Consider the following 26,364-nt stretch of genomic DNA (forward strand, 5'->3'; position numbering starts at 1 on the left):
AAAGATTAGTGCTGGCAGCAGCTCCCTCAGTGGAGGTTTGGATACCGCATCCCCTACGCAGCTGCAGTGGAAGGCCTCATCGATTTGTCTACACTTCAGCAGACTGTGACAAAGGTAAGTGTGACTTGGTTATCTTACTTCTAAACGTGCTGCTTATAAAATACTTCTTCTGAAACCAGTGATGGTGGTGCCAGTGATCTGTGGTAAAAGCTCACGCAGTTGTCACTAGTTTTGTTTTGTGGTAGGAATTGCCTTATGAACTGCAGGTTTTTATTCAGAATAACAACTGGGAAGTCTTATTTTCAGTCTGTATTAACGTTTAAATCTCTAGTAATGCCTTCGTAGAAAATAGCTATGGAGCAAAGTTTGTTTGGTTCTACTGGTTTTGCTTTGTTGAGAGTTCAGTTTTGCAGACGTGGAGGCTGGGATTCAAAGCTGTGTCGCTTGCCTGCCTGAGGGCTTTCAGCCATACATTGGCCATGGATTGGCCAAAATATTTCCTGACCCCCAGAACTATTTAATTTCACCACTGACTAACATGGAATACCTGCTCTCCTAAGCCAGCTGATAGCCATGTCGAGCCTGTCCCCTGCAGTGCAGCACCATGTTTCTGGTAACCGCTCACACCTGCCAGCTGCTCTGAGGGTGTGCTCACTCCTCACCTGGCTCTGTTTCGCTAATCTACAAGGCAAGGATAAACTCTTGAGGCAATGAGATTTAATGCTCAAAACAAGTTCCCATTCAGTGCTATGCAAACAACAACTTAAAGATTAAAACACTTCGGTTTAGAGGGTTTTATTCTTATACTGTCACTCTGAGATTTTTCTGTGCCTTTCATTTAACAACAAGTTTTGATAGATGGACTTTTTTCTTAGTTCAGGCTGAAAAAATGTTCAAATAGCATTTTCTTCAGGGAAGATTCTACTTTTCAGTCCTTTCTAGTTATTATTTTAATCATTACTATTTGGAAAACAACCAGCCAACCAACCAAACCAAAACAAAAACTTCAATGGGCTAGCTAAGCATCAAACTGGGACTTTTTAGAGGAAGTATGCTCTAGCTGTTTCTCCCATTTACAGGGTTGCAAGGGTACTTGCTTTTATGTGCAGTGTTTCTGCTCCCCCAGCAATTTTGTTCTATATTCAGACTATCATTTTAGGAAACAGAAAGTAGAAATACTTCTTTTCTGGCCTTAGAATTAGTTTTTAAACTTTGAAATGTTCTCAGTCCTACATTTATAAACAAGAAATGGTACTTGATTCTTAAAGATGTACTTCCATTTTACTGGCAATATATTGTGTTCTTTTCAACTTAAGCTTTACTAAGAAAAGCTCCCAAAAATGCTTTCGTAATCAAGTGCATTATAGTTTAGAGTCAACAAAATAGTTATGCTCCTACTCCTTTTTGAGCTCAAGACTAAGTTATAACCCACGCAGAAATCTGGAGCCAAAGTGCTTCAGTGACGCTGGGCCCAGTTCAGCAAAACACAGTAATGTATTTCTGGATCATTGAGAACAATGGGAATCAAGCACAGACCTGAAGTACTGTAGGTATGGATATACTTACCCACTCATGGCACGTAGCTAAGTACATTTTCCTGTAAGCTGCACTGGCTTATTTGCCATGCCTATCCAAAGCAGTCATTCTCAGGAAACCAAAAGAAATGTTGGTCTTTGCATCTACATAATTTATAGAGATTGAGTACTTGCACTTCCAGGTCTGTTATGTACCAGACCTAATAAAAGTAGTGCTTTAATATATCCATGAATGTAATATCTGTAAAGAAATGCCATTAACAATGTAAAAAAAGAACTGCTAAAAACTCTCCTCTGTCCCAGTTACTCCAGATCAAAGCTATACAGTGAAAACCCGTTAAAGACATCCAGATGAAGAATAAACCTGTTAGGCAAATCAAACCAGCCAGTGGTAAGATGATAAAATACTGAAATAGCTATCAAAAGATGCATCCCTAAAACTCTCAGCTAGATGAATACATATTTTAATACTGTTTGAACAAGTGTTCTGTGTCTTCTACTCTACACAGTATATAGAAATAATTTCTGTTCAGGAATAGATTTGTTCACCAGTGTGTTCATTTTTCATTTGTATATAAATGTTTAGGAGACAATGCACAGACAGGGTAGCACTGAAAGTTCTGAACTCCTTTAATTGCAGCATATCTTTGTTTGAACTGAATGACTTGGAATGCCAGCTTCCCCAACAAGTGAGTCAGGATTAAAGGTAGAGTTGAATTATTATTTATTTCTTAAGACTGCAGTTTATATTTTGTTGGGATACCACCTTTACTCACTGGTACATAAAAGTTGTGTATATAAATTCAATTTACTGCATCCTTACAAGTCTTAGCATACAAAAAAAAATATCAAGTTTTCTGGAGTCACCAACCTCATTTTGAAACAAGCTCATTACTACCACTACTCTTGACTGACAGCAGTGGCACAGCTTTCTTAACTAGACTGAACAAATTTGTGAGTTTTCTGTCTGTACCTGCACACAAACGCATACTCACAAGCACAGCCTTAGGTGAAAACTACTTGTATCTTCTGCTCTTCTCAAATATGAGCTATGGAGCAGAAAATAGGCTATTGCCTTCTCCAAAAGGAACAGAGAAAACTATTAGCTCTCTTGCTTCACTGTTCTATCTCATCTTCCAAACACAGACTCAAATTCAGCTTCATCAAGTTTGCTTAATGATTTCAGTTCAAACTATAGGCGTTTTCACTTGTCTCTTAGGAATATCAAGCCCTTAGAGACTGTGTGTAATGCATACATTAATAATCTAATGCATACATGTAATACAGACAGGTACTTTGCAAAAGTAACATGAAGAACCTCACATTTGTGTTTGCAAATCATCTATATTTTTCCATGTGAAGCTTTTTGGGTTTTGCTATTTACTGTTAGGATGTTCCTTTGATCACCATAATAATCATCTCTATCAGGAAAACATCATTCCATATTTGTTTGCCCTAGCAGAAAAGCATTTCACTTCTACAGCATGGAGGTAAGTTTGTTTTCAGGTCAAGCAGGAGTTCTACTCCTTAAACATCATCCTTCCACCTTCACCCGTCACTGCTAGCTTTACAGTAACTAATGTGCAGTGAGCCTAACCCAGTGGCATTTTGATTATCGTAAACCCATACTGTGCTTAGCATGAAGACTGCCAACCACAGACCCAGTTTTCTAGTAACTTATTAGGTTAGCTAATCTGCCATAAAATATGTATCCTCCTACAGGGATTAAAACAGTGACATGATGCTGTTGTGAAAGTATGAACAAGAAAAGTGGTGATTTCCTTGACAGGCCTATATGGCTTTTGTGACTTCAGCAACACTAATATATGGAAAACAGCTTCTATTCCTTGCTTGGCTAGAACATGTCAGTCTATCATGTTAAAAATATCCATGAATTCAGTCAGCAAACATAAGTACCTTATTCTCTTGCCTCTGATATTAAAGCCATATTGCACTGGACTCATCTGGGGAAAGATTTTACAGAAAGCTGAGTAAGCATAAAATTACTCTGAAACTTCTACGTCTCTGTGTGTTGTATTTCTTCCATTACTGTTAGCAAAGCCCTTGTCTGTGTCAGCTGAGTAAGCATATTTTAATCTAGAAAATTCACACCATGGTATTTTGTCCATATGCTATTAGTAATGGCAGTAAAAGAACTGATGTATATGGGGCACATTGCTCTGGAGGATCCTTGCTATTAGGGAAAGTGAGGCTTTTTAAAAATTATGTGTCCTACTGAATATTTTCACATTCTAGCTGTCACAATGAACAAACAAGGTACTTTTGAAGAAGGAATTAGAGGTCCATTTGCTAAGCTAAAAGCACTTGGAACTCCTGTCATATCATGTCTTATTAGAAAGATCAGTAAAGGGTAACAATTGTTAGACACTCTTCTGATTTCAAAACTTATGTTGTTAAAAATATTTAAAATTAATTTTCTGTCTCAAAAGATTTTTGAGTTACTAAGATTCTATCAGAAAGAGTAATGAAATAGCTTCTGAGAAGGCAAGGTTTTTCTTTTCCCTTCCTGTTATCACTCAGTCTGAAAGGTGGAAGGCTACATGACATGGGAAGCTGACACCATGTATGAAACACAGTTCCATGTTGGATTGATTTCATAAGCAAATAACATAATCGAGGGGATAAGCTGTTACCACGTCACCCACTCTTTGAATAATTTACTTACAACATCTGCAGTGCATCCAAGGAATAGCAATGAAGCTCACAAAGGGTCTAGAGAGCAAGTCCTATGAGGGGCAGCTGAAGGAACTGGGATGGCTTAAACTGGAGAAAGGGAGGCTGCTTTCTAGAACTACCTGGAGGGAAAAAAGGAGACTGCTTTCTAGAACTACCTGGAGGGAAAAAAGGAGGCTGCTTTCTAGAACTACCTGAAGGGAAGCTGTAGCAAGGTGGGGGTCGGTTTCTTTCTCCAATTAACATGAACAAACAGGTTCAGGTTGTGCCAGAGGAGGTTTAGGTTGGGTATAAGGAAAAATTTCTTCATCAAAAGTGTTGTTAAGCATTGGAACAGGCTGCTCAGGGAAGTGGTTGAGTCACCATCCCTGGAGGAATATAAAAGACTTGGCACTTAGGGGCATAGTTTACTGGACTTGTCAGTGCTGGAGTAGTGGCTGGACTCGTATCTTTAGGTCTGCCTCACTGCATAGTGTATGCTCTCATCACTCATTGAAACTATGTCAGATAAGACATGAAAATAATAATGCTGCTGGCTTTTCAATTTCTTGAAAAAATAGTTATTTTCATTTTGCAAGTCTTGAGAATAAAAACCATGCTTGAAGCTTCTTCCTTGTAGGCAGGGCAGATGTGCAAAATGCTTGAGGGTCTTCTCTGCACACTGTGTTATTGCTGCAGGTAAAGAAATGTTTCTGTCTTAGGATATCCATGCATAACTCAGCCTCCTCTGTGCTTCCACTTGAGTCTCCTCATATTTGAGACTCCTAGACACTTCTGGCCTCTGCTCAGTTTGATTGAGCTCCTTTTTGATCCTCTCTGTAAGCCACAGGGAGTACAGGTCACTCTTGTAAATTAATTACGTTAATGTATGAAGTATGGAATCTTATAAAAAAGTGTGCATGTACCTCTGAAATCACCTAAGCCAAAAGACTCTTTCCTTACACATAGAGCCTCTGTTTCTGAGAAGGCCTGAGGCAAAACCTGCATGACTGCTGGGGATACATCCCATTGGTTTCATTATAAAGTCAGTCAAGAAATAGTGGCAGCACTGTAGTGTTGGTAACATCCTATACAGTCACTTTTATTTTAGCCCTACAGCTTTGGTTCCATTGTCAGCATTAGTGCTGTAATTCTGTCTTTGTGATTTTTTGCTGTTCCCCTTCTCTACCCACAGCACTAACAATCACGTGCCAGACCACAGAATGCAAATCTCATTTGCATTGGAAGGAACCTTAAAGATCATCTAGTTGCAATCCAAGTCTTTCAGACCTTTCACCTTGTAACAAATAATCCTGCTCTGGATCACTGAGCAGCCTCACTGTTCCTTGTATAGTTGTGGCTAGGTAAGGTGACAGAATTATCTCAATCAGAATATGCTCATCTGTGCTAAATCTCTGTGACTGCACCTGGCCAGTTCATTCCTGTGAAGCATTTGGTTTATGTAACTGCTGTTTTGAGGGCCACTCCACAACAGAGCTTACAAAATGTAGTGTTTTACATTTTCTAGATTTGATAGTTTCCGTAATAAAATGTACCATTTCAAATGCACTTTCCTTTGAAGCCAGATTCCTGTGCAACTTACCTCTGTAACATCACTATTAACTTTTTTTTCCTGCATGCCAGAGAAATAAAGCAGAAAGGGTAATTAACTCATAAAGTAAGCAATGGCAGTGTGGCACAGTTTATCTCCTTTGGTGGGAGAAAGTCTCAGGAGATATAACTCTTGGGGAGTGGTGACCATTTTGCTTTTCATCCTCAGGCTTTTCTTGAGAAGATTTTTACAAGATGAGAATGAATCTTTAGTCTAACTGTAACTACAGGGCATCAACTACAAGCTGAGGGAAATGGAAGAATTACATGACAACACTGCCAGTTCTTTTTGCAGGAGACCTGCAGCATCTCATTGCAAATGAGATGTCAATCCTGTAATTACCAATTCAGTCAGTATTAATTGTGTGTGTGTTACTTCACGTCAATCACTGTCATTTCCATGTAGTCAGGATGTTTTATAGAACCTAATTTGTAAACAATATGCAAAAGTTTAACCCACTTTAAATTAAAATCGTCAAACAAGCATAGTCTTCAGTGAATACAGATAATTGTGTTTTGCCTCCCAAGGAGGAAAAGGGAATGTTTTAGCTATTTGTTTCTATAAAAAGACTTCTAAAATCCTGGTAGGTCCTAAGAGAAAAACAAACATGCATTAAAGGCCATTAGTCTACATCCAAAACCATTGTAACTAACCTGTAATATTTAAGTGGAAAAAGCAGGGGTACAAAGTTGAGAGGCAAAAGCAAAACTCATTCCAGGAATTCATATTTTATGAACCTATATGTATTCTTGATTGAAGATGTGTCCAGGCAAGCATAATCCATGGCTTCCCTGGCAAATGGAGGTCCAATTGTTTAAAAAAAATGTAATCCCCTGATTCTCAGTTTGTGAGTTTCAAACATGAGAATTTGCTTTATTTTTATCTGATAGATTTCAGAAAGCCCCCTGTAGGAATATTTTATTTGTCATGTATTATGAGAATCTATAAATTATATTTCTCATGTAATTACTACTACTACCACCTTTTCACCCTAAATTTAATAGATGAAGTAGATCCTGGAACTCTTCCTCTTTAATACATTTTCCCCTCTGTCCTTTAATTATTCTACTGGCTCTTCTCTCTGGTGATCAACAACCTTGCTGAATCGTGAACATTAGTCTTCTTTGGGAGACCTCTGAAAGTGCCAAATAAAACTTCTACTTAATATTCTCAGGATTGCACTGAAACCTTTGCTGCAAATTACATTCTTTCTCTTCCATACCATAACTACTTCTGACTCAAAAGTAATTGTTCAACCATTGCTTGTGAGCCACTTAGATGCTATGCTTAATATGGGCACTAGGTATGCTTCTTGCTGTAGAATTCACAAACACTGAAGCACAACATGCATCAGGAAAATTTTTATGTGGCCAAAAGGATATCATGAAATGAAATGAATCACAAACCATGACTCTGTCTTCAGTCTGTCTCTTCTGGAGAGCTCAGCCCAGACCACAAGCTGTAAGTCATGCAAAGCTGCCAAAAATGCAGCCAAAAATGGCTACCAGCTTTTTGCTCACTTAAAAGGAAACTTAATCTAAAAAGCATATGCATTGTACAGTTTAGGCCTGGTTTGCACAGCTTTCAGGTTGACTACCTGTATACAGGTCAAACATTCTAATAGCATGTTTCTTTTGTGACACAAAAGTTGCCAGAAACAGAGGGGCATCTTTTCATACATGGTATCATTTTTCAGAACCTTATGCCGTTTCCTTACCCCAGTGTGGGACTCACAAGCCATCAGATGAGAAATGCTGCCTAGAAGTACTCACACCTCTCTAGCCTCAAAGACAATTAAGATGATGGACCTCACTGGTTCTTTAAAACTCCATGCCAAGTCCTTTTCCCCAGGTTGCTTTCTGATAGTTCTGATCCAGGTTCAGGACCCTGCAGTTGGTCTTGTTGAACCTCATAAGGATCACCTGTTCCCAATTCTGCAGCTTATCAAGGTCCTTCTGGATGACATCCCATTCCTCTAGCTTATTGACAGCACCACTCAGCTTGCTGTCATCTGCAAACTTGCTGATCGTGCACTCAACCCACATAATTTGTTTCTTCTTAAGCTGTTTCTAGCTTCATGGATGAAGTCCTAAACCTGCTTTTTATCCTCCTAAACGATTAACTAATGTTTTAAGGGCAGGTAGTTCTCAGTCCACCTTGGATATATGCCTAAATTCACCATGCAGCTTTCAGTGCAGTACACCAGAGTGTATATTTAAGCCTTATGCATACTTTTTACTTGATTGGGAATGAACACTATCTAAATAGGCTATTTTATTTTATTGGATAGAGATTCTCTGACAGAAAGGTTTGAAATATCAAAGATGAAGAGAGGAGTTGCACTGTGTTTGTGGAGCAGCATTACCCAAACACTGCTGTGAAACTATTACATTCCTTAAGGTTCCCCTAGCAGAATCTAGATGAAGTCTGAGTCTGTCCTACTTGATTTAGTTCTCCTAAACTGCTCATTTGTTAGGGCAAAAACTACCAGAAAGCTATGTCTGCTCTATCTGAAATAGCATTGCTATTGATGGATTCTGTTAAATTAATCTGTGACACTATACCTGCTGATTACCTGATTTTTAATGTATCTCTGCATAATCATTTTTACCCTGTGTTTGAAATTAGTGAATCCAGTCAGGGATGAAAGTAGCTAATTGGTGCTGTGTTTATACTGAGGAGCTAAGAAGATGGTATGATATAGCAAGAGAGAGGTAGGAGACCTTCCTATGATTAATCCATTGATTTTTTTCTTACTGTCATTAGTCTACCTGCAGAGCTGTGAACATGTTAAAATAGCAAGCTGAAAATTCTGCTGCTGTTGGCAAGGCCTGCTGCTGTACGGAGGGCACCATCACTGTGTGTCTCAGGGTCTTTGTATTCTGCAGCTTCAAACAGCTTTGCAGTTGAGCCATATTTTGCTGGGGATGAAAGGCAGTTTTTAAGATCTGATTTTTAGGTGAATCAAGAGCGAATCATGGAGCTGGATAAAAAGAAGACATAGGAGAATTTTGCAAACAATAGTGATAATGAGGTGGAAAGATAACCTTTGGAGCCTGTGATGGGGAGTTCTGCTTTAAGTTCTGCTATATGGCAAGGGAAATATGTTCACCTTTTGATAGTCTCTTATCACTGAGAGGAAAGGAAACAGTTGAAGTAGGACATATGGCATAAACTACCCTCTGCAAGTGTATGCACTGAATTCTTTTTTGGAAAAGCAAAAAATGGGTTGATTTTCTATCAGTTGCTGATAGCAGCTCCAACAATGAGCTTACTTCTCTGCTGTTCTTTCTTTCTCCACCCAAGTCCAGTCATCTCTTTCTGGTGTGAGAATTGCTCTGCTCTTCACTGATCAGAATCATAGAATCATCCAGGATGGAAGAGACCTCCAAGATCATCCAGTCCAACCTATCACCCAGCCCTAGCCAATCAACTAGACCATGGCACTAAGTGCCTCATGCAGGCTTTTCTTGAACACCTCCAGGGACGGTGACTCCACCACCTTCCTGGGCAGCCCATTCCAATGGCAAATCACTCTCTTTGTGAAGAACTTCTTCCTAATATCCATCTTATACCTCCCCCTTGTTCTGTTGCTGGTTGCCTGGGAGAAGAGACCAACCCCACCTGGCTACAACCTCCCTTCAGGTAGTTGTAGACAGCAGTGAGGTCACCCCTGAGCCTCCTCTTCTCCAGGCTAAACAACCCCAGCTCCCTCAGCGTCTCCTCATAGGGTTTGTGTTCCAGGCCTTTCACCAGCTTTGTTGCCCTTCTCTGGACATGTTCCAGTATCTCAACATCTGTCTTGAATTGAGTGGCCCAGAACTGGACACAGTACTCAAGGTGTGGTCTGACCAGTGCTGAGTACAGGGGAAGAATAACCTTCCTTGTCTTACTGGCCACACTGTTCCTGATGCAGGCCAGGATACCGTTGGCTGTCTTGGCCACTTGGGCTCACTGCTGGCTCATGTTCAGCTACTATCTACCAGTACCCCCAGTTCCCTTTCTTCCTGGCTGCTCTCCAGCCACTCTGTCCCCAGTCTGTAGCGCTGCTTGGGGTTGTTGTGGCCAAAGTGCAGAACCCTGCACTTGGCCTTGTTAAATCTCATCCCATTGGCCTCTGCCTATCCAGCCAGCCTGTCAGGATCCCTCTGCAGGGCCTCCTACCCTTCAGCAGATCAACACCTGCTCCTAACTTCTTGTCATCTGCAAACTTATTGATGCTGGACTCAATCCCCTCGTCCAGATCATCAATAAAGATATTGAACAGGACTGGGCCCAGCACTGATCCTTGGGGAACACCACTAGTGACAGCTGCCAACTGGATGTGGCACCATTCACCACCACTCTCTGGGCCCGGCCTTCCAGCCAGTTCTTGACCCAGCTCAGAGTGAATCTGTCCAAGCCACAAGCTGCCAGTTTTGCCAGGAGCTTGTTATGGCAGATGGTGTCAAAGGCTTTGCTGAAGTCCAGGTAGACTACATCCACAGCCTTCCCCCCATTCACCAGGCAGGTAACCTGATCATAAAAGGAGATCAGGTTAGTGAGACAGGACCTGCCCTTCCTAAACCCATGCTGGCTCAGCATGATCCCTTGGCCATCCTGTAGGTGCTTTGTGATGGCACTCAAGACGACCTGTTCCATGACCTTGCCTGGCACTGAGGTCAGGCTGACAGGTCTGTAGTTTTTTGGTTCTTCCTTCTGGCCCTTCTTGTGGATGGGCATCACATTGGCCAGCTTCCAGTCTTTGGGAACCTCTCCAGTGAGCCAGGACTGCTGATAAATAGTGGAGAGTGGCTTGGCCAGCTCATCTGCCAGCTCTCTCAGCACCCTAGGATGGATTCCATCTGGTCCCATGGACTTGTGAGGATCCAAGTGCCTCAGCATATCCCTTACTTCTTCCTCTTAGATTACAGGGAGACTATACTGGTCCCTGATACAGGCTCCAGTTCTTCTCTGTTCATGAAGCAAGCTTAATGTGTGATAAGGCCAGCCAGCTAATAACGTTTGTAGGGTTTTTTTTTTTCACATCTACAAGGGCTAGATCTTGTTACAATTACTCCTCTCTTCATTTTCTTGTGTTTCTCCCTTACTGTCTTTTCTTTCAAACATGCCCATGCAAACCTGATGAGGGTCTTGCATGTCTGGAAGTTCACCACTCCTGCTTATGGTATCATTAAGTAAAGAGATGTTACCTTGTACTGAACTGCTCTCTGTGTTTCATTATTTAGGATCTTGCCAAGCAACTGCCTTCATGACACAATGAAACAGAGCTTTTAAGATTGTAGACCAGTAGGTTTTCAGATGCTGTATGCTCTTTTTTTTCTTAGGGATGAGTGGGCTGTGGCATTCTGGTTGTACTTATATTCCATGTTTTATTTTCCCCATCAGTCCTACCAAAATTCAGTCAGATATCTCATTTTGCTTGGGAAGGCCCAAGTTACTGATCCTAGCTCTCAGAACTGTACAAAGTGGTATAAACTAGATTTTGATCTATATTTTTTGTTAACTATATAAGCTTTTGAAGTCTTGTTTACAATGTTCCTGCACCCAAGAAAGCCACTGTCACTCTCAGAACTCTGCTCTTTTGCCACAGGTCAACACTCTCAGCTTTCTTCTTGCACTGCTCTCCGTGTCTGATCCCTCCTTGTCCTTCTGCCTAGCTTATTCTTTAGAGCAGACAATGCATGTGTTTCTGTAGTTGATCCACTGTTTTACTTTCTCTTCATTCACCTCAAGCTTCCCTCTCTTTATAATTTTTTCATTTTGTTTTGTGTATTTTTGGCAAGTATTTTTCAAATTAGCTGTTCTGTTCTTCAGCTGATTTATGAGCCCAGCCTGTCTTTCTGCTGTACTCCTAGACACCAGAGAAGTTTCTCTTTTGCTTCATCTTCTGTCTTGACATCCTACTTCAGCAGATATCAATATAATTTTCTTCAAAGGACTTGCTCTAAGCAATAATAGCATTTCTGTTTGATCATACAGGTGTCTGAATTGCTCATCTTGGGTTAATACTGGGTTGTGTCTTTGTACTTGAGCCTAGGTTCCTCAGAATAAAGACTCGTGTCATAAGTGCTTCTAGACTCTGTCAGGCTGGTGCTGCTAGTCCTGCTCGGACTCAGTAGAACCACTACTGTTTTTTCTCTTTGACATGGATCTTTACAGGCTACTGTGGTCATCATTTCTTTAAAATCTGAAACATTTCCCCAAAGGTTCTTTGTTACCATCTTGGCTGTTTTTTACTTCTGTTTTTATTTCTTTGCCCAAATGATAGCAGTTGCTTAGCAATGTAAGTGCAGAGATAGTTTGTGCTTGTGCTAAGGACATCTGAGACCAGCCATTGTCCTTCATTCTTTGTACATGTGATATGCTTTCACTCTGCTTATATCTGTATTTCATTCTGTGAGTTCTTCAAAGCAAGGATGGCACCTTAGAGATTTGTAAAGCACTGGGCGTCCTGTAAGTGCTATTGCAATAATATAAATTAGAAACTTTTCTTCTCAGTTTGAATGCCCAAAGAGGAGGTAATAATGCACTGTTGTTATCCCTAGAAGGTAGCAGAACTCCCCAGATATGGATTTCTTGCTGAACTATCACTGGCAGCCCCTTCCAAAGAGGTTATATGTAGTTGTTCTGTGACAAAGCGGCACTGGCTTACAGTGACATGAATGCCCTGAATGAGTATACAACCTTCCCTGAATGTGAGCTGCCTGCAATGAAAATCCCATGCAGATTTCCATGTACTGTCTAGGTAGTCTACAAACCTTTAATCTATGGTGTTAGCTCCAGGAGAGGAAAACCAAAAAGCCCCTATAAGAAATAACTAACTTTTAATCTTTATTTCTAATCCCTCACTCCCAGGTCTCCACCTTCCCTTTCCCCCTCCAAAACCCCTCAAAAAAGCCAAACAAAAAAAAGAAAATTCCACCACCGAAACAAAACAACAACAAAAACCTCAACACAAACAAAACCCTCAAATTCCCACAAACATGTGAAATTGTGATTGCCTCCTGATGTGACAGAGGTGAGAAACTATTGCCTTTTTTTTTCTTTTGGGTTTTTCTTCCAGTCACAAGTTCAGGTTGCATATTTCTATGTTCTCAATGAAGAATTGGACATACTTGTAGATATAAGGTGTATATATGACTGTAAATTTTGCTTTGCTGCAAATAGAGCTTTATCTGACTTCCAAGCCACCTGAGCTAGTCTGGTACATTTAAGTAGTGGGAGGGGGAAGCTCCTAACACACCACAGTGGGTAAGAAAGCTCTGTTAGGGTCAGAGTTTAAACAGACAATTTCTGTGAGAGAAGGTAGCTAGAGGCACATGCTGTTCGTTTATGCATGGTCAATCTCTTCTGCCCAGAACCCAGCAACAGAATGAGGGGACACAGCCTCAAGTTCTGCCAGGGGAGGATGTTCTAGGCTGGATGTTCAGAGGAAGCGCTTCACAGAGAGAGTGATTGGCATTGGAATGGGCTGCCCAGGGAGGTGGTGGAGTCACCGTCCCTGGAGGTGTTCAAGCAAAGCCTGGATGAGGCACTTAGTGCCATGGTCTAGTTGACTGGCTAGGGCTGGGTGCTAGGTTGGACTGGATGATCTTGGAGGTCTCTTCCAACCTGGTTGATTCTATGATTCTATGATTCTATGAATTTGCCAACTTTTAGTGAGTAGCGCTGTCTCACTCCCATAGATAATGAAGTCTAAAATCATTCTGTGATGCTTTTTTTCCAATGAAATACATTTGAATGAACTTGTCTGTCTCTTACCTCTAGTAATGTGTAGCTTTACTTATGTTTCCATCTGCATAAACCAGTGTGCACATATTTTAGAAATCAGATGCATTATCTGACCATGTTTTTTACTTAAGATTCTGGTTCACTGCTTGTAGATGTCACTTGGCATCTATATGCTTGGAGGAAATATTAGAGTAGGGTCTTTATGATGATGTAAACTGAATACAGACTTCAGACCTCATGGTCTGTTCATTCTGGGTTAGTTCATAGATTGCTGAATGGTCTGGACAAAATACTTCACTTCTCTGTGCCTCATTTTCACTACTCATACAGTTGAGATAAATCAGTTACCTGTTTTATAGGGATGTTACAAGGAGCAATACATTATTTATACAGCACTTTAAAACACTGGCAGAAGTAGGTGATGAGTATTAATGGTGAAGATATTCAGATGCACAAATGACACTTGGACACTTAACAACCATTTCTGCTTCTGAAAACTTCCCCCTGGCTATTTCTGATACTGATTTGCTATAGCTTGTGACCTGGGGAAAGCTACTTAACTTCTCTGCCAAATGGGATGGACCTCAAAGGCATTTAATCTACAAAGAGCTTTGAAATCCTCAGATGAGAAGGGCACTATCAATGAGCTTATTAAAGTTGTCGTAAGTCATCTGAGTTTTTTTGGAAAATGTTTCAGCTTACGCTCTGTCATGCATGATAAAGATGCTTTCTATTCCTTTCTATTTCCATTTTATTGATTAACACATCCTGTGCTGTCTTCTGAAGTTACTTGGCAGAAAACTGGACGTGTGCTGAGTGTGCTGTCACTTACCTTAGAAGTGACACTGCTTCGTGTTCTTTAGTGGCAGCTACCGACTGCCTGGTAAAAAATACTTGACTTCACAGTCTCTGGTACTGCTTTTTCAGGATGTTCAGATGGGAAAACCAAACCAAAGATCTTATTGGAATGTGAGAGTAAAAGAATTTATTAATTGCTCCTTTAACATGTATCTTACAACATAGCAGCCACTCAAACATTGACTGGCTGCCAACAGTGATTACAGTTAAATACAATAGTTGACAAATACTGCAAGTCAGTTGTTCAGGATGCCAGCAGTGTGCCCATGTGGCCAAGAGAGCCAGTGGCATCCTGGCCTGCATCAGGAATGGTGTGGTCAGCAGGAGCAGGGAGGTCATTCTGCCCCTGTACTCTGCACTGGTTAGACCACACCTTGAGTATTGTGTTCAGTTCTGGGCTCCCCAGTTTAAAAGGGACGTTGAGATGCTTGAGCGTGTCCAGAGAAGGGCGACGAGGCTGGTGAGAGGCCTTGAGCACAAGCCCTATGAGGAGAGGCTGAGGGAGCTGGGACTGTTTAGCCTGGAGAAGAGGAGGCTCAGGGGTGACCTTATTGTTGTCTACAACTACCTGAGGGGTGGTTGTGGCCAGGAGGAGGTTGCTCTCTTCTCTCAGGTGGCCAGCACCAGAACGAGAGGACACAGCCTTAGGCTGCACCAGGGGAGATTTAGGCTGGAGGTGAGGAGAAAGTTCTTCACTGAGAGAGTCATTGGACACTGGAATGGGCTGCCTGGGGAGGTGGTGGAGTCGCCGTCCCTGGGGCACTTTAAGGCAAGGTTGGACGTGGCACTTGGTGCCATGGTCTAGCCTTGAGCTCTGTGGTAGAGGGTTGGACTTGATGATCTGTGAGGTCTCTTCCAACCCTGATGATACTATGATACTATGATGATAGAATGTCCAGATGATCAGAATCAAAAGGGGCCAAATTAGCAGCAGTGTAACTATGCAGAGAATTCACCTCAATGTGGAGTTTTGGGTTTCTGGCCGAGATTAGACTTTGAAAACAGATGATCAGAGAACTTTCCACATCTGTAGCACAGCACTCCACTTGCTAACTCCACAGTATCAGTTAGTTAGCAGTGTTATTTACAGAATACCAGTAATGTCGATGAACAGATGTTCTGGCATAGCAACATAGCCAAATATCTTTGGCTTGTGATAAAGTGCTGCACCAGACATCTATGGGTTAGTGAGATGGTGGTAGCAGTAGCTTTAATTTTTCTTCATGAAATATGGTTCCATTGCAGTAACTTGGAAACAGTGTGGCAAAACACTGAAGAGGAGAAAACCCTTGTAAGACTACTTTAAGACGGTGTTAAGAAAGTCAGTCCCTTGAAGCGTGGAGAAAATAGACTTTTATTTCTGCAGAAAGAAGGCTATTTAATGTAATTGCTGCTGCTTTAGTGTGAGTAGTCTTAACAGCTGATAAAAGAGGAAACACCTTATCCTCCAGCTATATTTGAGTAGTGACTCTAGCTTTATAAAGCTTCAGAGAACATACCCAGTCACATCTGCAGGAATTACAGTCTATAGTTCTCTACCTGCTAAATTTATGGTGAAGCTGAAGCTTGAAAAAATAACCAGGTGCAGCAGAGACATTTTTCTTTACAGAAAGATGAGCATCTATTAAGCAAAACCTGTGTCAGGGCAGGATTCAGTGTTTAATCAACTAATTAATCAAATTACACACCTCATTTGAACTAGTCCAACATTTTCATTTGCTAATGATTTAACATAAATTTTCTGACTTTTTCTTTACAAACTTCCCTCTAAGTCCTTGCAGGCTAATAATTTTTATATACCAATAGTTGCAGGAGTTCTGAGTTTGTTTTCACTCTGGCTTGAGTACCTGTATTTGCTGAGGCCTTAGAAGGAATTTGGAACAATATGACTTGACATTAAGATGTACTTTCATTTGTTTTGAACTCTCAGTAAATACTTTAAAACATGTGTCATATAATAACTGCTATTTAGTCAATGGTCTCAAAGTTAGAGAAGAAGATTAACAGCACTTTTTTATTTCCTCCTTTTTTTCTTCTATTTCCAGTCTCTTGACTGAAGCACTGCTATGTGTCCTTTCTATTGTTTAATCTCTGGCAGGTGTAAATGCATCATTATAATAATATAAAATTAAGTTCAATATTTCTCTGGAATTGCTGCTTTAACCAAATGATCAGCAATTACAAGGTATCCATTCTAGAAAAGGCAAATGATTATAAGTTCAAATAGCTATAGTGCTTGGTCTTCTAATTAGATAACATAGAATCATAGAATCAGCCATGTTGGAAGAGACCTCCAAAATCATCCAGTCCAACCTATCACCCAGCCCTGTCCAATCAACTAGACCATGGCGCTAAGTGCCTCATCCAGTCTTTTTTTGAACACCTTGAGTACTGTGTCCAGTTCTGGGCCCCCCAGTTCAAGAGAGATGTTGAGATACTGGAACGTGTCCAGAGAAGGGCGATGAAGGTGGTGAGGGGCCTGAAGCACAGCCCTGTGCAGAGAGGCTGAGGGAGATGGGGGTGTTTAGCCTGGAAAAGAAGAGGCTCAGGGCTGACCTCATTGCTGTCTACAACTACCTGAAACAGGAGATTGTAGCCAGGTGGGGGTTGGTCTTTTGTCCCAGGCAACCAGCAACAGAACAAGAGGACACAGTCTCAAGTTGTGCCAGAGGAGGTATAGGCCGGATGTTAGGAGAAAGTTCTTCATAGAGAGAGTGATTTGCCATTGAAATGGGCTGCCCAGGGAGGTGGTGGAGTCCCCATCCCTGGAGTTGTTCAGGGAAAGCCTGGATGAGGCACTTAGTGCCATGGTCTGGTTGGTTGGCTACGACTGGGTGCTGGGTTGGACTGGATGATCTTGGAGGTCTCTTCCATCCTGGTTGATTCTATTGATTCTGTGACCTCCAGGGACGATGACTTCCACCACCTCCCTCAGCATCATTATATAACGCCGTTAAGAGACCGAATCCTTGTGTCTGTCCTGGGTTCTTGCCCAGGCTGTCTTTAGAAAACTCTGAACAACCACTTGTGTATTGTTTATTGACAAAGATGTGGTGTAAATAACTGGAATTAGGTGTGGTAACCTATCTGACCTGAATGCATTTCTACAGAGGAGTGTTTAGATGCGAGTAGCTGGGGATGATGAATAGAAAGAGCTCACAGAACAGCATTTATGAAGTGCCCTTGATGTAGAAGGCAGTAGCAGAAGCAAGCTGGCCTGTCAGTGCATGCTGGAAAGCATACAAACTAAAGACAGACAAGCTAAGGATCCTTCCATTAGGTTATCAGTTTCCATTAGACTGGCAACTGACTCAAAGAGTTTGTAGAAAGCAATGGTTCATGCACATTGTATTGCTGCCTCTTCAAATGCATATGCAAATACTGCCCTGTATACAGCAGTTGCTAATTACTATATGTAAATATATATATAAATAAGATACACTATATTCCTGTTTCAGGCCAAAACAGCTGCTGCAATAGAATTCCCTCTTTGTATAGAGTGGACTGGGGACAACTGAATCTCTGGAAGTTGTCTTTAAAAATTACAACATAAAGCAAAATTCAGTCCCAGACCCCTTTTTATTGTCTAGTGGATGATGAGATAAACACTTTGATCTGTGATTGTCGGTGTTGCTTTGTGGTAGCACTGGTCACTGATACTTATGTAGAAGACAAAAATGGACTCAAGAGAGCCGTGAAGTACAGCACTGCTTTCCTACCAACCGATTGATGCTATGTCTGTTTCAATAGAGCCAAATTTCATTTACTGAAAAAATTCTTGGGGTCTATGTAAATATATGGGCTGGAAGTTGGAGAACCATACAGCAAGACTTCAAGTTATCGGTGACAATTGCTGGTTTTGCTGAACAGCAAAGGGCACCCCTGTTTTATGTTTGCAGGTCTAAAATATGTGCTCAAGAGTACAGCTTTGAAAGAGTTCATCTCTTTACAAAGGTCTGCTTAGCAATAACAAAGATATTGTTAGTCTATGGACAAAAAAACCTATTCCCTATTACAGTTGCAGTTGAAAACAGTCGTTATGGCAACTATGGCAGTGTCTCTATTGGTATTTCTGCTGTACTGTTTGGGAGGGGCAAGAAAGCTCTTTCGCTCAAGTGAATGTGACTGATAGATTGGGAGACTGAGAGTGAGATAAAGATTCTAGTAATGTGTTTTCAAGTTAACCTCCCCCTTCCTTAGGGGATAGGGAAGCAAAGGCTGCCCGTAAATGCAGACAGATTGCACACAGATAGACATAGGATCAGAAGACAATTTCCAAACCCCTTGGCACCCAGAAGGCCTGGCTGAAAGTACAGCCAGATGGTTTTGCATGTCAATCTTGGTAGCCAATCTTGGTGCTGCTCCCAGGGTAGTGTGATATGTGTCATTTACGAAGTGTCCAGAGGCCCTATCCAAATATCTGACAAGAGTCAGACAGAAACTGTTGCCTGCTTGCTTAATGGGCAATTTAAGAACACTCTGCAGCAATGTTTGTATTACCGCTGTGGATACTCCCTCAAGTGCCATACCTTCTAGTTGTGAAATTAGGTTTGCATTTGGCCATTTGTCTGCAGCTTACCTGTAAAACCTCTGTGTGTGTGTTTGGCTTCAGGGTGTGCCTTGGACTGATTTCTTTCCTCAGTTGTTTCCATTGGTTGCTTGCTTTTTTTAGTTTTTGAGTTTGTTTTGCAGTACTTCTGTTGTGCTTATTATCATTGTAACAACAGAGCACCTGAAGAGGTCAGAAAAGTGTCACATAAACCATTACAATCTCACTGGCAGCTCTTGGCACACACCAAGCCAGAGGGATTTCAGCTCAGTTTTTGCAAGCAAGGGTAATACAGGTGCTATTCTGTGGTGGGTGCAATGTGGAAAAGCATCTAGCATCAGCAGCTATGTTGTGATGGGTTGTGACTGGAGGAAGGGTGGAAAATGTGTAAGTTGCAGAGGTTCAACAGCTATACAAATAGCAGCACAAGGCTGTCTTGCCGTACATGGCTTTGTGCTGGTTTTTTTTGCAGGAAAGAAACTAGCTTTAGGCAAGCACAAGCTGTCTGAGCAGTCTTTTCTTTTTCTCTTCCATGTTGTTTTTCTGCACCTTCATTCTATAACTGCATCTCTGCTAGGGTAATTATTAAGTCATCAATATCTACAATTATGCTTTGCTTCTTAACCTGTTAGCTCCAAAGGGACGTTTGTGACAGCACAATAAAGTAATCTTGTTGGTTCTCTGAATTCCAACTCTTACATTCTGTTTTTACATAGATGAGAGGTTCTAGATCACTTTGAAGGCACACCCATCCTGTCAGTACCACTTTTATACAGATGATAAAATGCCAACTATGTGTGTCTGCTACTGTATGCTGTGCACAGTCCAAATTTTTCTATTGGATTGAAGAACTAGAGAGTGGTCTCTGATGATACACACTGGTTTGGGAGCCGGATGCAAACTTTTTCACAAATGAGCAGTCACAGTACCCATTATCTTGAAAGTTCTAGAAGGGAAAGGTGAACTCTGGACTGCAAGCAGAGCTCTTGCTCATCCCATGGTAACAACATCTCTGTAGTACAAAGGAGAAAAGTTGTGGCCAAGTATACAGAACCCACTAAGTGATGTACTGAAGAAGCTAGAGAACATAGAAAATGCTCACTCCTGTACATCCTGTACACGATGGATCTTTGTACATAGCTGAAGGAAAAAACAAAGAGTATGCTGAGCTGTAAAGTTTGGCTTTGAGTAAACCATAATTTTGAGGAGGCTTCAATTCTCTTGTTCTTCAGTGTTTAAATACAAAGAACTGTTAAGCTCAAATTGATGTTCCTTCAGCACAAGAAGCAGGACACAATTAATGAAGGCTGGCATGCTTCTACTTTAATCTGGAAAGATCAACTGATGAAGGAAATTGAAGAGCAAAATGTGCAGCATTATTCAAACACACAAAAAAATGTAGTTGCATCCAGAGGAATCCTAGGAGTTGCACCATGGAGCAACTTGAGTTTGTGTCCCCATACTCTGTCCTGTTCCTTCTGTGCAGCGCCAGCCATGCCTAAATATAAAGAGAATTGCTGGCAGATTACACTCCTACAGCTTCCTTCCATCAGTCTCACTAACAAAAAGGCAAATGAGCAGCCATGATTTTAAGAGACAATTGAACCTTGGCACAGCTGATCACTTCAAAAAGCTTCAATCTTATATATGTACCAGACAGTGTTCTGTGGGGAAGTGAGGTGTCACTTGTCAGCAAATCTGATGGAAAATGCGATTTTCCTATACCTCTGACTCATGTAGTAATCTTTAATAGTCTGCTGAGTCTACAGTGTCTCATAACAGTGCCAGACATTGTACTGAGGTAAAAGAAAGGTATGGATCAATAGGCCATGATTCAATTAATAATCGGAAGTTGGGGTTTAATAGCCATGTTCCTGCTGTACAGCCTGTGCTCCCACAGAAACTGACACAGAAGAAAAGATGATGACTCTTAAGCTAATTTGATTATCTGACAATATTAATCTTTCACAAAAGGGCATGAGAATGTTTTCCATGAAGTAAATGATATCTTTAAACAATCTGAAATCTAAGTGAATAGACAGGCTTCTGAAACTGCATCAGTAAACTCTGACTTCTGTGAGCTTAGATACACAATGCTTTTTCAGATCTTTTAGGATGATGAAAGCTTCATATAATTTAATCTCTCCCAAGAAACTTCAGTCAAGGATTTAATACCTGCAGAATTATTTAAATTTCCATCCTAGACAGTAGTTATTGATTGCAAGACCAAGTAGGCAAGATGTGCTAGGGAATCAGACAGTGGTTTACATATGAACTGCTTCAAGTCTGAAGTATCATCTTGAATATTTCTGTAAATGCTATCAGATCTGGGAGCAGAGAGGCTTGATCTCCAACTGATAAATACAAAGAAATCGTATCAGTAAGAGGCCTAGGCACAATATACACAGATGGGAAAAATGGAGGTGGCATGTGTGGAATTCACCTTCATTCAGCTGTGGGTGCAAGGGTTATGTAGCTCATGCATAGCCACCTAATGTGGCTTTAAAGTAACACAATGTAAGTTTGAACTGTACGTTTCTACAACAGGGAACGAAGAAGCTGAGAAAAGTGGTGCTTGCCAGGAGTTACAATTGATACTGATGATACTTAGAGCACAAGATCTGTTTTGGAAGATGCTCTCCATAGGAGAACTTCTAATTCTTGTAATTGCAGTTCTGGTCTTGTACTTTTTTTCAACTGTTTAGGAAGATATTTGCAGCACCCAGTGTGGCTGGTGAGACAAATTTTTTGTACAAGTTTACAGTACAAGTGCCGGTTCTGAACACCACTGACATGCATGTATGAAGAGGAATTATTTCTGGATTTTGCCTGAGTCTTGCTTGAAGTGTACCTGGGAGATCCAGGCTAAGTCCTCATAAATATGAAACTGCTGCTGTGTGTGTGCTGACTTATGTGAGGACTCGTGTCTGTTATCAACAAGTACTGGCACCATAGGTTGCGTGGCATTTCAGTATTTTCATGCTAACGTTTGTCTCCGGATTTGAGTAAGAACTGCTTGGTGATCTTCAGAGGGAAGTGGCAGGAACTTTCAGTTTGTCATTTGTCACTGGTTGTTCAGGATGATCTGTGGGTAGAGTTGGCACAGATGTTTGGCAAGTATGTGTAGCATCACTTTGTTAATTGTAAGCATTGCTGGAGCATTTGGAACTCAAGTGATAGGAGACTTGCTTTTCACTGGGTAGAAGGACAGTTATAAAATGATGGAAAATAACAAAAACATGATGCATAGAAAGCTGTTATCAACAGAGGCAAAAGATAGGAATGTAGCCCTTGGGGGTTTGTTGTGAATTAAAATGAGGGCTCTTTTTCTCTGGTTGAACACACAGCTTGCTCCTCATTCATCTGGAGTGCCTGTGAGAAAGTAAGTTGGTCAGTGGCAGAGCTTGGGAGTATTCAAAATGGCTCTGCAGGCAGTGTATGGAGACTTCTCCCATTGGGACACTCCTGTGTGGGGGGCACTTGGTCTGCTTGTGTGGCAACCTCCTCTTTTCTCTACAAGGTGAAAATAAATCTGCTTTATCTTGTTAAGCTGTGGTACCCTGACACTCAGTTTACTGATGCTCTTTCAGGGTTCTATTTTTATTTGAACAGGCCTGAGGGTCCTCCGAAGCCAGTCAAAGTGCAGGTGTTAAGTCCATCTTTATTGGCTGTTACTGTTTTCTTGCTCTTGGGCCAGCTTCTCTTCTCTGAGCAGCAGACATATGGTAACTATATATAGCAGAATGTTGAATACATATAATTATGTGCACATGACTTATTAAACAGTCATAGGGAACAATACTGCTAACTGGCTTTGAACGTGAAGCCAGTCTGTAAAAGACAGTTTGGCACACAGCCAGCTCCAAAAGAGGTTATGACTGTTAGTTAAGGGAACAAACAACAGAATAAAAAGAACAAATAAGTAACAGAACAGGGAATTTACATGCAAATAAAAGCAGCTGGAAATAAAGAGGCCAGTAATTCTAGTGTTCTGGTTTATTTCATCTTCCTCTCTCCTCATCTCAGTCTTAGCTGAGATGAAGTGATGTGATATTGGATTCACACCTCATTACAGGCTGGGAGAAAGGCAGAGGGAATTTGTACTTCTTGCTGTTGCTCTTGGACTGAGCCAGTCTGTGGTAGCCAGGGGACAGTACATTTAAAAAGAAGGAAGTTTAAGAGCTATGAATAATTGGAAGGAAAATGCAGTCCCTGAAACAGAGGCCAGCCCACTGACAAATGTCAGAAGTGTTTCATTTTTTATTCCTTGCAGTAACTGCTGCTATTCTACCCAAGGGTTTGTTTTGGGTTTTTTTTCATTATTTTTAATTAATTCTTATCCCTGGAGAGCCCTGGGGGTCTCTCTGTAGCTTTGTTTGATAGTAGTGGTGAGGCAAAGTGCGTGGGTGCATATCTTATAGCACCATCATACCACACCTCCTCCCCATATCTGCACACTACAGTGACCTAGACAGGTCTCCCTAGAAGGAGAAAGGAGAAAATCCTCCTTACTACTAGTATACTAGCTACCAGTGTGCAGGTAGGGGTTTTTATCACAAGGCTGGAGAATACTGATGCTCACCAAGGTCAGGCTCGGATTAATGAAAAACAATGAAACAACCACTTAGATTCCAAATGAATCCACAGTGACAAGCAGACAATAATAGTGTTTGGACTTTTTTATTCAATAAAAGTTTGAGTTATAAATATTCTCCATTTGTTTCCTATTTACAGTTGTAAAATATTTTAGGATAGCCTACACCTCACCTGTCATTCAATATCTCTGTGAATACCATGAAAACATCATTGTGAAATAAAACCATTTGCTTTCCAGCCCACAAACCCAGTTTCCACACACTCAAAAAATAAAATCAAAGGGACAGAAAAAAAGAGGAGGATCAAGGGGGGGTGGGAGGCAAGAGGAATACAGTACAGCAGGCAACGATGCAGTATTTGCTACACAGTAGCAAAAGAAATGGGTAAAAAATGTAGTCTGCTATGAGGACAAGCTCTTCAGGACATTCGTTATAGACCAGCGCTGTCCAGTGCATTTCTGAAGGACGAGCTGAAATCCAAATTCATTGTCGTTGTTCTCCTGCAATTCCAGGCATCGCTTGGATTTCCGGTTCTGGATTGGACCTCCCTTTAAAGATGGGGGAAAAAAAGAGAAGCGTTTGGATTAAAAGCTGTGGATTTGTTGCCTCCTACTGTGTGATAGTATTGATTAGAGAACGATGCTGCAATGTCTGTCTAACAAAGTCCACTGCTACTCTGACAAACGTTTCAGTTTGAGACAAGATAAGCACTGTGTTGGGGTGAAGGTTCCCTTTTTCACATGCTGGTTCAGTCTCTGACATGGTTTAGGGTAGCCTCGATTGCCTGCTTACCTTTTTGGGAAATGGGGTTTCTGTGTTTCTAGCCTTCCGTGCTTTTGAACCATGAGCCAAAGTAATTCTGTTTGCTCTAGTCACCTAGCTTGGTGGCCCTGCTGTACCTCTCAAACACCAAAGGCAAAAAGGACCAGGGCCTTGACCAGGGGTGTATGTAGGATAGAATTCAGTGAGGAGTTGGCCAGGAGGGGTGGATTGCTGCTTGGGAGACTGGTTAACCATGGGTCAGCAGGTGGTCAGCAATTGTCTTGTGCATCACTTGTCTTCTTGAGGTTTATGTCAGTCTTTTTGTTATCTTTTAATTACTATTGTTAGATTTAATTTTTACTTCAGTTACTGTTCTGATCTCAACCCACGTGTTTTACTTGCTTTTGATTCTTCGCTCTGCCCCACTGGGGAAGAGGTGGGCTGCATGGGGCTTAATTGGTATCTGGGATGAAAATCATGGCAGTCCAGGAAGTCAGACATAGTAAAAGATGTATACTAAAGGTAAAAATAATTCCCTCCGTCTTGCAGTTGAAGAATGCAAGACCCAAAAGCTTACTTGTCTGCTAGTGCAAAGGAGGGGACCAAGAACAGAGCTCAGATCTCCTGAAATCTCCACTTCACCTGATAACTGTTGTTTATCAGTGAATCTGTAGAAAGCATTCTGGATTGGGCCATTCTTTAGCATGTCTGTCACTATAATGCCATGTGGTACCTTGTCAGCAGCAGCTGTCATCTGTGATTTTTTTGGATGCAGCCTATCTGGACATGAAAAATCAGGTGGAACTAGAACAAATAGTTTCTTTGTAAGTAAATTTGGTGTTTAAAAGTCTATGCTAAACTATGCAAATAAGGTATCTGTTTTGAAGAAAAAAGATGGCTATGTGCTAACATCTTTCTAAATTAATTCAGTACAAGTGTCTTTGGAGCTTAAATGTAGTCCTCAGGAGAGTAAATACTGCATAATGTGATATGCTGGAAAAGCCTTGAAATGCACCCACTGAGAGCTCATTTTACTGCTGTGTTCGCACACAAACTTTCTATCTGGCAAAGTTTACACTTAATTTGCAAAGATTAAAACTTGCTATCAGAAAACTACTCCAAGACTAAACTTACAGAAGGCACTTTTGGTTACAACTAAATGCATTGGTAACTGCAAGCAAATTTGACATCAGTTGCTAAAGCACAGTATTGTACACTAATATTTCTGCAGAATACTTTTTCTGCATGTTTTGCATGTATATTTTCATGTGTAAGTTGAAGTCAAGTATTCAAAATGAAAGACTGCATGGTTTCAGATTTTGTACTCCCAAACAAGTGCCTTCTGCAGACAATGGGACTAAACAGTTTGTAGGCTTATCAGACATAGTTCAAGAAATATAAAACTCAAATAGTACATCTGTTTTTCAAAAGCAGTTCATGTGACAGGAATACTGGTTAAGTTGCACGTGATGTGGGGACAAATTTACTGGAGCAAAAGGGAAAATAATAACTGACACTTTCTGGTGTCCAAGCTTAGGTTCCTTGTCCTCCAGCTATAAGAGCTTGTGCAGTTATCAACTTAGTTAAAATATTAAGCACAGGCAAGCTAGGGAAATCTTTGACTAAAGATGGGCAAAGACTAGCTGAATACAGAAGAAAATAGGGCGGGTGTACTGCACCTGTACACCAGCACCCATACACTGGGTCAGCTGGGGCCCATGGAAGTGATCTTTTGTGGTTGAGGGTTAAAACTGAACAGCTGGCAACATAGTTATGTAAAAATGAGATAGGCTGTCTGAAAATATGGGCCTTAACCTCCTAGTCTGCTGGCTCCATCAGCTGAACAATTATGTTCTTTTTTCTTTGTATTTCTCCTGCAGGATCAAAATCTGTATTTCTTTTGACAGGATCACAATCACTCTGTTCTAAGCTGCTAGGCAGACTGCACTACATAATTATGTAGCTGTACAGCAGCACAGCCTGTCTTATACTGCAAATACATACTGAGAGTATTTGCATCCTTTGGGGTTAGAAGTACAGCATAAA

General features: G+C 41.1%; 1 protein-coding gene and 1 long non-coding RNA gene across 5 annotated transcripts in view; one reads left to right on the top strand and one right to left on the bottom strand.

Annotated features, from left to right (window-relative positions):
- Positions 1–24: 24 nt before the first annotated feature.
- LOC135186208 (uncharacterized) lies at positions 25–7,034 on the top strand. The gene is made up of 3 exons (XR_010306766.1): positions 25–114; positions 2,176–2,241; positions 5,989–7,034. It is a non-coding gene; the product is annotated as an uncharacterized LOC135186208 (long non-coding RNA).
- A 16,591-nt stretch (positions 7,035–23,625) lies between these two features.
- GALNT18 (polypeptide N-acetylgalactosaminyltransferase 18) overlaps positions 23,626–26,364 on the bottom strand; it is a 181,033-nt gene continuing 178,294 nt past the window's right edge. For 3 of the 4 annotated variants that reach the window (XM_064163746.1, XM_064163744.1, XM_064163743.1), the window contains one exon: positions 23,626–24,104. In XM_064163746.1, the coding sequence (XP_064019816.1) occupies positions 23,958–24,104 (147 nt within the window). In that variant the 3' untranslated portion in view covers positions 23,626–23,957. The remainder of the gene's footprint in view (positions 24,105–26,364) is intronic. The other variant, XM_064163745.1, reaches the window with a different exon arrangement.

Source organism: Pogoniulus pusillus, chromosome 24 (genome assembly GCF_015220805.1).
Source record: "Pogoniulus pusillus isolate bPogPus1 chromosome 24, bPogPus1.pri, whole genome shotgun sequence".
NCBI lineage: Eukaryota > Metazoa > Chordata > Aves > Piciformes > Lybiidae > Pogoniulus > Pogoniulus pusillus.